A 12,921-nucleotide genomic window follows, 5' to 3' on the forward strand; every position below is an offset into this window, starting at 1 on the left:
TCTACTGCATCAAAATTAAATTATTTTTATATTAATAAAAAAACTAATTTCTTTATAATTAATCATACAAAAAAATTAATTATTCAATCAACCACTATATATTTATATATATTAATTTAAACATTATATATATATATATATATATATATATATATATATATATATATATATAGATTAATTTATACAATTTTTTAACTAAATAATTGATTACCAATAAGGCAGTATACCTTAGCTTGATTTAAAAAAAAAATAGAAATTCAAATCGCCAAAACTTGATGGTAGACATGTTAAACAATTATTGATATTTTATAAATTAAATTGTGGCAAAGTCAGATTATATCTTGGGAAAATAAATAAGAATGTTCATGTTACATGCAATTATGCAAAGGTGACCTACATTGTTCAAAAGTCAAAACTAACATGCTATAAGATTACAAGTAAAATGTTCTTATTTCTTCTTCCAAGACACTAACCCCAACCCTAAAAGACGCTTCACCATTACGTAACATCTTTTGTAGAAGGTTGGGGGGTAAGGAACAATGTGATAAGGGTTTTTTTTTAAACCTATACAAAAATTGTGCTTTTTGGCAATATTAATAACAATCATCAGCACGCACAATGAAACACAGAATTTCCAAAGCATTTTGCTTTATTTGCAATTTTCCTTACACCTGTTTCATTATGGGGGAATCCTCCATTAAGAGGAGATAGGTGGATTCTGTCCATGATGTTAATTTTAGGGGCATCAAGAATTGCCTTGGGCAATGTTAATGCATATTGCATACCCCAAATTGAAAGTGGCCTCATGTAAATGAGAGACCTGTAGTGTCCATCCATTGTCCATGCCTCTGGTGTCTGAAACCAGTACCTGCATTATGCCAAACCTGGTGAATTAATTCATTTCATTTCTTTAGACAAAAGAGAAGTAGTTGCTTCACCCCAATGTGTGATTTGATGAATTCAACTAATTATCAATTTAAAGAGCAAGAATGAAGCCACAGAATTGTAAGTTTGGTGGGAACTTTTTGCACACAAGATGTATGACAAACACACCATCACACTTTCAACCTCAATAGTAGATGTTGTGACATAAAGTTAAGAACTCAAATTCAATACTTGATGACAGACATATTTACCAAAATACTATTATTAACAATGATGAGAGAAAAAACAAGAAAGGGTTCGTTTATTTGTTGTGCTATAGATACTTTAAAATTGGATATATTAATCACGTCTTTGTAGATCTTTGAGTTTGGGATAAAATTAATTTAAGGGAGTAATTTCTAACTACACATCCAATAATCCTAACCCTATTACGGTAAACGAGATGCAAGAAAAAATGAGAATGCTGGAAAACCACACACAATTATGGAGGACAGATGACAAGAAAGTTTACCCATATCCGTCTTCTGACCAGCCTGCTTGAAATATACCCTCGGCAGTTGCAAATGCCTCCTCTTCCATTCCTGCAAGGATCATCGTAGAAGCAACACCGTAGGTCACACCTGTCCAAATTTCGCGAGACTGCATGCAGGTCTCATCCACCTTGCCATTGGGATGCATGCCATTCACGGCCCCCATCTTGCCTCCTTTAACTTTCATTACATTGAAATCATACACCTTCCGGAGAGCACTTTTGATCTTGGACTCATCAAAAAGTGGAGGAAGCCCCGATGATGCTGTATACCATTGCCCAGCCAATTGATCAGCTTGAATTGATTTACTGTTACTACTTGATCCACTGTCATAGTTGAAATAAGAACCATTCCACAAATTCTGTTCAAACGCTGGTTTAGCCTTCAAAAACTTCCTTTTGCATGTTTCTGCAAAATCTCTGTCACCTAGTTGAAGGGCCATTGCAGCTGCGGCTTGAAGGGCAGCAAGCCAAAGGCAACCACAATAAGCACTCACACCATGCACTGTCCATGTATCATATGTTTGATCAGGGAACCCATCATTCTCAATAAGACCATCGCCATCTCTATCAAATTGTTCCATATACTCCATTGCAGCTCGTACAGCAGGCCACACATCAACTCCAAAGGACATGTCCCCTGTTGCAGCAAAATCTCGATACACCTGAAGTACAAATTTGGGGTTCAGGTCCTTCCACTTGCTAGTATCATGAATGTTATAAGCATTCATTTCACGCCATGGATCGTGTGTCCCAAGATCATGAGGCACAGCCCCTCTAACCTTACGAATTCCGCAGTTGCCCTCTGCCAGAAACTTCACTTTTCTTCCATCTTCACACAATACAGCTTTAGCGAAGTCACGCTGTATATTTAATTCAATCCTTGGAAAGAGCTCAAGAAGGGCAAACGAAGCATAGAAGTGCACATCATATGTGCACCACATGATATATTCAACACCTTCCAAGTACAGAAACCTTCCAACATCATCTCTGTCATATTGCTGGTCCATCATTGCCAGAGTAACACTAGCATCACTTTCTTGGGAGAGATCACCACGATGTTTTTCATCCACACCATCTACCATGCAATCAACGTCACTGGCACTATCTGTTGTATACTCAACATCATAGGTGCTATCTGTTGTACGCCCAGCATCTGCACCTTGTCTACGACTCACTTTGGCTTCGGTCACTTTGACTTCTGTATTTTCCAATTCTTTTACCTGATCCCGGCTTTTATTCCTCATATTTGAAGATGGCAAAGGCGAGTCTGGAAGACAGATCAAAGAGTCTTCATTTATTAGACTAATCTGACAATAGCAAGATCCACCAAAAAGCTAGATTTTATGCAGGTTACTCAATCACAAAACAATATACTTAAATCAATACATACCAATCCAAATTGTTCCTCCAGCAACAAGAAAGTAGAGTTCATTGAACAATGTGAACTTGTACCTGTAAATGAAAATTTAGTTATATACTTATATTATCTAAACCAACAGAAGCTTCAAAAGAGTTGGATTCAAAACCACATGAGATAGGCACATAAATCTCTCTTTCTTTTGCCATCAGTTATAATATAAACAATGGAGCGGGAATATGACTGAAAGATGGTATAGGTAATGGAAAGACTAAATCCAAGCAAGCTTTGTTAGGGGAACTCCCCTTATAGCCTTTCCCCGTGGAAGTACGATTTTCTTTGGTGAACAGTCTGATAAATATGGGGGGAGGATGATCTAGGAAAGATTGAGAGAAACCTTTCTTAATTAAAATAAATAACAAAAATTTACAGAGAGAAGAGCTAGTCATGAACTAGCAAAAAAAAAAAGTAAAGTTCTGTTTTATGTTTTTTATACATACTGCAGAGGCTCTAAGCTAATATATACCTGGCAATTATCCATAACAAACAAAGACACAAGGTGATGCTTAAAAATTAAAATGACTTCATGCTTAAACAGAAAATTACCATTCTGGTAATGACTCATCCTGAAGAATAGGATTTTGCCATTTCTCAATGTCTTCTTCCCATCGTTTGTATTCTGTTTGGAATTTTAAACATAAAAAGGTTTGTAAATATTACTGACAGAATCTAAAACTACTTAGAAACATTACTTTAGAAGCATTCATATCTTTTATCCCTTTTGCGGTGTGTGAAGATCATAACATATAATACTAATGCAGATAAACCGCAGTAAGGAAGAATATCAACTTCAATCCAATCAGACAACATACGAGTTAATGCATCATGGGCCAAGTCCTTTGCAGCTCTCTCAGAAGTCCCATAAAATTTTGTGTATCTCCTGCAGAGTAAAAGAATTGAAATTATTCAAACAAAAGCGCACCACAAAAAAAAAAAAAAAAATGGTCGGCATACCACATCTTGCTAGACATTTACTATATACAATATTCTTACATAATTCTGATTACCTATGAAAAGTGCTGCCTTTTGAGAACTTTACTTTTGGAGATGACCATGCAAGACTAAATGCCACAGTGCATTTTCCATGGGGTTCCACCCACGTTGAAGCTGAAACAGCAGCACATAGAGTCTCTCCAGGTGATGAGGGCATACTAGCTCCAGAAGAGAAATTCTCCCGGTCAAATTGTCCATCCTTAATATGCAACAATTTCACTTAGAATCAACCATATATATTTTGCCATGAAGGTAATGGTGATATAAATATCATTTAGAATCCCCAAAATAGAGGTAATCTGTACCTGCACCATTTTACACCACATGCCTTTTGCTGTTGTGCTACTTTTTTCAGAGAGCCCAAACTTCGGTAAAACAGAAACACTAACATTCTGTGTCTCACATGCGGCTATTGCAAAGGTTACAGGAGGGTTACCTTTTCCTGTCCTGCATTGGAATAATTTCCAGTAAAATCATCAGTTATATAGAAGTCAGGTGCAAATCGTACATAGATGGATCTTTCATTGGTAATTTGTTTGTGAAAGGATTAAATGTCATCGTAGGAACTACACGACATTACTTGAATAGCAATAACAATAATAATAATAATAACAACAACAATAATAATCACCATCATCATCTACACTTCGTCAAAAGCTAAATCACTTCTATTTTTGCATATCTAAGTTTTCAACTTCAGTTACAACAATAACAGAGTATTATCTCACTAGATTGGGTCGGCTATATGAATCAAACGATGCCATTGTACCCTATCATGTGTCATGTCTGTTGTGGTCAACTCTTTTAACCTGATGCTCTACTGGTCTAGAAACATAATATAGATACAGAAGATGGTTGTTGGACTAGTATTCTGTTCTGGCTAGCCCTTTTTTTCTCTCTCAGATATTTGGCCTAAAAAACATTTCTCACGAAAATATACCCTTTACCATCCAGCAAATCACCTTTTAAATCATGCTTACCCCTTTCAGTGAAATACTACTTAAAGCACCTTTTAGAAAAAATTTATCCATAATATAAAGTGTCTCCAATCCCTTTTCCCTTCTGAATTAACATATCCAGACATAAATTGAGGACTTAGTTTCCTAAAACGGTTTCGTAGATGATCTTTGTTTTACAGCTAATCTGAGAATCCATTTATTATAGAGGACTGTAAAAGCCTAAAGTTACATGCTCCTACTTCTACCCATGCAGTAAATCCATATCAATCTATTCTAATTAATACAGAACAGCTACTGAGATCACCTGACATATGAGTCAACTACTGCACAGAATACTATCTTAACAGAACAAAATTTTAGTAAAATAACGGCTTACATTAAAGTATCCAAACCAGAAAACAAATCCCCTCACAACTAGTTCTTATATCATCTTTTCCTTCCAAGAGATCTAAGACCATCAAAACATATCACAGGTCTCCACGACATAAATTTGTGATCCCACTTGACACCTTGATAATTCTTGACCAATTGTTTCCCCTTTAATCTCATAAAATAGCCTTACTCAAAGCATAAGCTCTCACACCTAAACTTAATGATCAAGGAAAAGAATCCTTCTCGGTGCATCTTAAGCACAGCTAGTTAATAGGGATATAGGGAAAATCAAACCTAAGCAGCAATACCCCCTTTGGAATAGTCAGAACTTCATTTCATTGTCCTATTATGGATTTAGGTACAAACTACAGAGAAATATGCAAACCAACCGTCATATATAGCTATAAGGTTTGATAACTTGCTTGTGATGTAGAAGTACTCCGGAGACTCCATCTTCAGCTCTGTGAATGGAAAAGGTTTTTGAAAATAAAGAAAAGAGTCAAGATAATGTTTTGAGCTTGTGTTATAGATAAGCAAAGACATATCAAGATAGAACTTACATAAACGGCTCATTTACATGACCTCCTGTTAAGTGTGAGTTTCCACCAATGGAATTCTGCAGAAAATTGATATTGATAATTAATTTAATCGAGTTGTGTGCCTTTTTGTGCAAAATAATTATAATGGAAAAAATCTTACCACCCAAGTAAATAGAAGGCTGACTTTAGCTCTCTCCTTACCAGTGTTTACCAACTGCAAAAGAAACAAGTATGAATCTCTAATAAGCTATATATTACCCAACTAGATGAATGTAAATATGGATGCAATAGATAATATTGAACAAAGATGCAATGCAGAATATCAATTCCTTCACTCACTTTGAAAAAAAGCGAGGTAACATGAATTAAAATAAATGTTTTCAACTAAGAAAACAAAAACACACCAACTATTCTGTACTGTGGAAATATAATCAGAGAAAATGACAATAGCTGGAGAAATACATACTGTGTAAACAAAAACAGCAGCTGGTAGACTGCTTTCTCTATAATTATGCGGTATGAAAGGTGATATCTGCCGGCAAGACACTTTAAGTTCTGGGTCTGGCTCACCTAAGAATTAGAACACAGCTATTAAGCAATAATTCACAAGGACCATACGTATCTAGAGAACGGTTGAAAAACAATTAAAACAAATGAAGATACCATCATAAACTGTCCAAGCTCTTGGAAATAAAGCATGGTACGTTGAGTGCTGGCCATTAAGATTCCACCCCCATGATGATATACCCTGATCATCAGCTTTCTTGTGGGACCTGAAAAAAGAAAAGTAAGAAGAAAATTTGAGTTAATGTATGTATTGAGATATATGAAAAGCAACTAACGAGAGTAAAGCACACAAAATAATTAGAAACCCTCTTTAGGTTTAAACAAAAACCAGACTGATGGATAAACACGGACTGCTAAAAAAAAAAAACATAAAACCAAATGAAAAATCCCATCACTGAAAAATAGATGTCAACGAAAGCTTATAATAAACAATAACAAATAAAAACATTTCGAAGTTTGAAAAAAACGCCTACCCCCCTCTCCTGCCCTTTCTTTTAATCTTACATTACAGATGTTATATTTATAAACACTGGTTTCTAAACTTTCATAAATTACTCCTTACCCTAAGCCTTCATGCTGTCCAGGCGCCAAAACTGATGCAAAGCTTTTGTTTCCTCCATCTCTACTAACAAAAATCTGCCATTTAGAGTAAATAAATAAGATAATACAAACATAAGAAGCAAAAGGTCAATATTAAGCAGAAAGAAAAAATGAACGTACAGAAAACTGGTTGGCCATGACAGGTGAAGCTTCACATAAACCAGGGATAATTTGCCATTGTCGGAACTCGCCTCTAAATCCCCTTGATATGCTGCCACTCCTGTGGAGGCATATGAACATTGTACAAATCAGTAATAGAAGAAGAAAGACCTATTTGTTACAGAGAATTGCTACCAAAGCTGAACAAGTGACCAATTGAATAAAGAAAGAGTGCCCCATTAACCAGCAGAATGGTTAATCCTATTATGAAAAAGAATGTTTTTACACACCAAAAGATGGAATCCACTCAGACACCTTTTAAATCCAAGCGGTGGAGAATGCACATGTTCGAGACATGAGTAAGGTCCGCAATCAAATCTAATGGTAATAGAGCGAATGTCCTTTTTTGGTATCCAAATAACGTTTTTGTGTAAAGTAACATACAGAACTATCCATTCAGTTTATTAATGATCCTATTTCAGTTGGAATCGAACATACCCCATCCCTCCAAGTGGAACTCCTTGAGTTGCAGATGGCTTACAACTTTCTCGAGTGAAAGGATCAATAGGGGCTTTCTGCAGACACCAGGGAAACAAAAAGTCACTTCTCATGTCTGGAATCTTTAACTTTCTATAGTCTATAAAGTTAATCAACTCTTTTATCATAATATCAGGGAATATTAACAATAATAAAAAAATAAAAAGAGAGAGCAATGAATGGCCAGAAAAAATGAAGGATAATTTGAAATTTTACCCTTCCATGAGAAGCCTCTTCCCTTACGTATGACCATATGCGTATGCCTAATCGAACCTGGAATTTAGAAGTTTAATAAAATAAGAAACAGGAATATATCCAAGAGGAACAAAAATAATAATTAAAAACAAACTTGAATAACTATATGCAAAGATTCCATCTACTAAATTAATCAATTCCAGTCAGAGAGATAACACTTGCCATCTTAATAGCTTCCATAAAAGTGACACTAAATTCTTTAAGAAGATTGGCATGGCTGTTTAATCTCCTTCTCCAAGCTTGCTCAGGTGGTGCAGCACTATCAAAATCAAACTGCAAAAAGGGTGCAAGGAACACTTCAATTTTATTCAGCTATGATATGATTAACAAATCAACAACGCATGTAGCACCATAAACAGTTGCCTCAGCAAATACATTCATTCAATTTACTTTTTTTTCTTAATCATTTAATGGTAATATGCAACTCAATCATTCCACAGGGAAAATAAAAAATAAAAAAACATAGAGCTTCACATCAAGTCCAGAATTCAAATTTTCAGGCAAACTCATGCTAAATTATCAGAATACTAAGATGCCAATTCACCAGGAACGAAAATTATTGGAAAAAATCAAAAGCTGCAAGACACAAAAAAAAAATTAAAAAGTTTAGAAGCTTACCAGCTGTAAAGTGGCTTTATTGATATACTCTTCAGGCGGCCATGAATTCTTTCTACAGTGAAAAATGTTGCCGCTAACCATGATCAACCGAAATCAAAGAACCCTCTTTGGCCAAAAGAAAAAAAAATCACAAAAAAAAGTAATCACTTGCAACAGATCCTCATGGAAATTCAAAACCCAGGCACAAGTTCTTTTCCTCAATTGAATCCAAACCAACAATCAAAACTGACTTAAAGCCACAGAAAAACTATTGATCCCACCCTAAAAACCAAAAAAAAAAAAAAAAAACACTGTTCTGAGTTGTTGTGAGTTGTGCTTGGAGTTGAAGAAGCAGAAGAAGAAGAAGCTGGATAATAATAATAATAACAAGGTTATTCGAATTTATCGGGATATATTGATTAAAACTAAAAATGGATTCCAAGTTTTTTTTTTTTTTTCCGGAAACAGGAGATTCGAATTCTGAGAGAGAATGATGCGTGGCAATAGCAGGAACAGCCGCATGTACCACCGAGTCAGAAAGAAGACTCACTGAATTCAATTCAATTCCAACTCAACTCGCTGAGTCGCACACACTCTAACTCGGATCCACAAAAAAACCAATTGAATAGATTTGGAATTGGAATAGGAATAGAATAGAAAGGAAAAGAAAGAAAAGGAAAGAGTAGAGAGAAGAGTGAGACGAGAGCCACCCCTTTTTATTTATTTAATTATTTTGTGAATAAATTGGTGGCGACACAATTTTTGAGTTTTAATTTGAAGTGTGAATGAGGTAATGCGTCGGTCACTTTCTCTCTCTATCAATTTTTTTAATTCCTCTTCATCGCGTCGGTGTTAATGTTACCACTACACAATTCTTTTCTTTATTTTTCTCTCATTATTAATTTCTCAATTTCTTTTTATCAAATTTTTTAATTTCTCACTAAGGATTTGTTAGACATTATTTTTAAAAAATATTTTTTTAATAATTTTTTTAAAAGATTTTTATAAAATTAAAAGTGATATATTTAGATATTTCATATAAAAAGATTTTTTTGTTTATTAATTATGTTTAGATAAAATAAAATATCTATTAATTATGTTTGGATAAAATAAGATAAAAGTATTTTTTTGTTTATTTATTATATAAAAAATATTTTTTTAAAAAAATTAAAAATATAAATTATAACTTCTTAAAAAAGATATTTTTATTTTTTGTATTTTATTTTTATTATTAAAAATTTGTCAAATACATTAAAAAATAAAAAATTTATTAAAAAAATCTCGATTTAATAATGCATAAACAAACACTAAATATTAAGTACTTTGTACATATATATAATACACATAAATATAAATATTAATCATGAAATGATAAATAAAATTATATAGTAGGTGATTTTTAGCCTGTGATTAGGATTGGGTGAAAACTTTTGATATAGTGGCTAATTTTGTAAAATTTTGAAAAATAGATTCTGTATATGATTTTTTAGAATATAGAGGAGTCTAAAAAAATTACTGGCTGCAAATTTGAACACACAATTCTCCGGGATTAACTGATTTTTTCATGTTTTAAATTTTTTGAACAAAAATGTTACTTGTTCTTGAAAATTCTATTTTTAGTTAATTTTTTTAAAAATTTATTATTATTTAATTAATTTAAATATCAACAATTACGTATTCGTTTATTCAAAAAATTATTTATTATTTATTTTCTTTTTTCTTTAAAAATTTAATAAAAAATAATATTTTAAAAAATATCTAATGGCACTGCTTGAATCTGTAACCTCACGTTTTGATTTTTATTTTCATAAATTTAGGAACAAACTCAATTTGTTTGATTTTTATTTTCATAAATTTAGGAACAAACTCTGGTTATTTTTCCTTTTTTTTTTAATTTAAAAACACTAAATTTATTGGACAACCATATTATGCTTATATGAAAAGTAAACTACCAATTATTCATATAGAATATATATAAAATCTATAAATATATATTAAAATAAATTAAATATAACACATATATAATGTATTTATACATAAAATGATGATTTGGATAGATAATTTTTTGTGTAAACGTAGTGTATTTTGTTATTTGTTGTGGATTTTTTTCTCTATATAAGTTTTTTTTACTTTTTTATTATATAGAAAATAAAAGTGGTAATAAAACACAATTCTTTTATATGGTCTGATAAGATATAACAATTAAATAATGATGTCAAAAATATTTTATATTATCTACATAATTAAAATATTTTTCTATATATATCTGTGGATTGAATGTTAATATATATAATGTCAATTAACACTCCAGGAGCTCCTGTATGCTCTAATGATTTAGGGTAAATCTGGACCAATAGTTCAATTTCAAGCTTTTGTCTCAGTCCACATCACTAAGAAATAGTCAAAAAGGATTTAATTAACTTAAAAACGAAAATTGTCAAACCATAATTTAGATAAGCATATGTTTAATAAGTTTTATTAAAAATATATATATTAATGTGAATGATTTTATTTATAAGAAGCGCGTCGGAAATGGAAGTTGCAGCTGTAAAGTATCGAATGCCAAATTGGAGAGGGAAGTCAGATTTTAAAACTTCTAAATTTTTTAATTTTTTTTTTTAAAAAATAAAATATAATTTTTATTCTTGAATAATTTTTTTTATATCTTTTTTAGTTTCATTTATAAAATTAATAGTAAGAGATTATATTTTTTTTAAATAAATTCAAACTTTAAAAAATCTAAATAAAAAAAAGAAGTCAATTTTATATAGCAACTTGCAACCAATAGCTTCTTTAGTAAAATGGATGGCCATCTCATTCATACATACTCGGTTTACATCAAATTTAGCCGAGCGCAAAGTGCAGAAAATTAATATTATAAAATTTTTGTATATAATTTTTTAGATAATAAAAAATAATAGCTGAATTTTCATTTTATAATTAATTATAAAATAATTTATATAACTCTTAAAATAAAAAAATATATTATAATAAATTTTGTAATATTAATTATAATAAAAATTAATTTATTAATTTATATTTTATATATATTAAAATATTTATTTTGGTAAATAATTAAATTTGTAAATTGTATTTTTCTGGAAATAATTCTTGAATTGTTATCGAATCATAATTAAAATGAATAATCAAAGTTGTTCATATGTAATGTTTTTTTAGCTATTTTTTAGTATTATTATATTTAATTATTTGTACATTTAACACCAAACAAATTTACAAAGCAAATATAAATATTGGTGTGTTTGCTTAATAATATTCTATGGTGCAATTTTGATGTTATTGTACCAAAGTTGAAAATGGTTGGAGAGGTTTTTAATAATTTATATGAAAGATTATGAGATTGATAAAGTAATAGTAATAAGAGTATTGTTAATTATATGTATATATAAGTAGACTATAACACTACGTAATTTGAATATTTATAATTTAATAATATTATTACAATTTTAGTATAGATGATAATTGTATTTAGTCGTTACTTTATAATTAAAATGATTAATGACGCGTAATAAATTTAATTAATTAAGGGTATTGATTAAGTGAATATTTTTTTATTGTAAAAAAATGCATACAAGAGAGTTTTTTTAATGATTATCGGTTTATTACCTATTTAAAATAGATGACAGAGCCTAATGATAAGAGAGCTTTCTTAATAATTGTCATTTATTCGAATTAGTTGATATGATATGATAGAAAGAAATTAAATTGTATAAGTTTATTTTACAATAATTTTATATCAATTTTTATATAATAAAATTAGATAGATAGATAGATAGATAGATTTCCCGTGTTCAATATTCGCATGTTTTTTTAGAGTATTTACTATTTAATGTAGAGAAATGCTAGGTTAATAATTTAAAGTTGTTTGATAAATATGGGTTTAACTGTTTAATTAATAAAGGCATGAATTGAGAGATATAAGAAGGTGGAACTTGCACAAAATATGTAAAATTCGCATCTTTGTTGTTATTGTTAATTTGTTATGCGTACTTGAGTGACATAGTAAATTGATTCGATTCATTTTGGGCTATTTGATACAATCAAATATTAAGACTCTAATCAGACCCGGTTTTAATCGATTTTTTTTTTTTTTACTAAAGATAGGAAATTCGAATCCGCATCCTCTTAATTGAGTATGGAGAGACTATGTCATTTGAATTATTACTCATTAGCGGTTTTAATCGACTTTGATTTGACAAGATAATGGAATTTCAATGACTCAGTACCCAACTTGATAACTTAATTAGACACATATTCTTTAAAAGAAAAATATTCAAGTATTTATTTAATTAAACTCTATTGAAATAGAGATTATAGATATTAGTTTTTTTGTTTTGGTTCCTTAATTAATTTGTGTTTTGTGAATTTTTTTATTTATTTTAGTTTTTTAATTTAAAGTTATTAAAAATATAAAATCTCAATATAATCCGATACCAAATTATCAGAAAAAATCAAAATTGATTGATTAGGTGTTTTTTTCCTTTCATTTTTTTTCTCTAGTCTCGAACTACAATAATCCTATCACATATCTTTTAGAGAATGTGAAAAATT

General features: G+C 30.7%; 1 protein-coding gene across 1 annotated transcript; it reads right to left on the bottom strand.

The window, feature by feature from the left end:
* Positions 1 to 287: 287 nt before the first annotated feature.
* On the bottom strand, positions 288 to 9,055 carry LOC130948460 (uncharacterized). The gene is made up of 18 exons (XM_057877203.1): positions 8,374 to 9,055; positions 7,918 to 8,028; positions 7,717 to 7,773; positions 7,462 to 7,538; positions 6,985 to 7,084; positions 6,827 to 6,900; positions 6,361 to 6,470; positions 6,164 to 6,267; positions 5,858 to 5,911; positions 5,719 to 5,774; positions 5,581 to 5,619; positions 4,133 to 4,274; positions 3,842 to 4,026; positions 3,647 to 3,714; positions 3,381 to 3,453; positions 2,808 to 2,869; positions 1,397 to 2,684; positions 288 to 868 (listed from the first exon to the last, which is right to left on the bottom strand). The coding sequence occupies exons 1-18, from the start codon at positions 8,452 to 8,454 to the stop codon at positions 607 to 609; spliced, it is 2,943 nt and encodes a 980-aa protein (XP_057733186.1). The 5' UTR covers positions 8,455 to 9,055; the 3' UTR covers positions 288 to 606.
* Positions 9,056 to 12,921: the final 3,866 nt, after the last annotated feature.

This window comes from Arachis stenosperma, chromosome 9 (genome assembly GCF_014773155.1).
Source record: "Arachis stenosperma cultivar V10309 chromosome 9, arast.V10309.gnm1.PFL2, whole genome shotgun sequence".
Lineage (NCBI taxonomy): Eukaryota > Viridiplantae > Streptophyta > Magnoliopsida > Fabales > Fabaceae > Arachis > Arachis stenosperma.

Coding starts and splice junctions, on each gene's coding strand:
- LOC130948460 (XM_057877203.1), bottom strand. CDS start 8,454: ATGGTTAGCGGCAACATTTTTCACTGTAGAAAGAATTCATGGCCGCCT. Junction 6,471..6,826: donor GGACAGCATGAAGGCTTAGG/GTAAGGAGTAAT, acceptor TTCTTTTTTCAG/GTCCCACAAGAAAGCTGATG. Junction 5,912..6,163: donor CTGCTGTTTTTGTTTACACA/GTATGTATTTCT, acceptor TTTCTTTTGCAG/TTGGTAAACACTGGTAAGGA.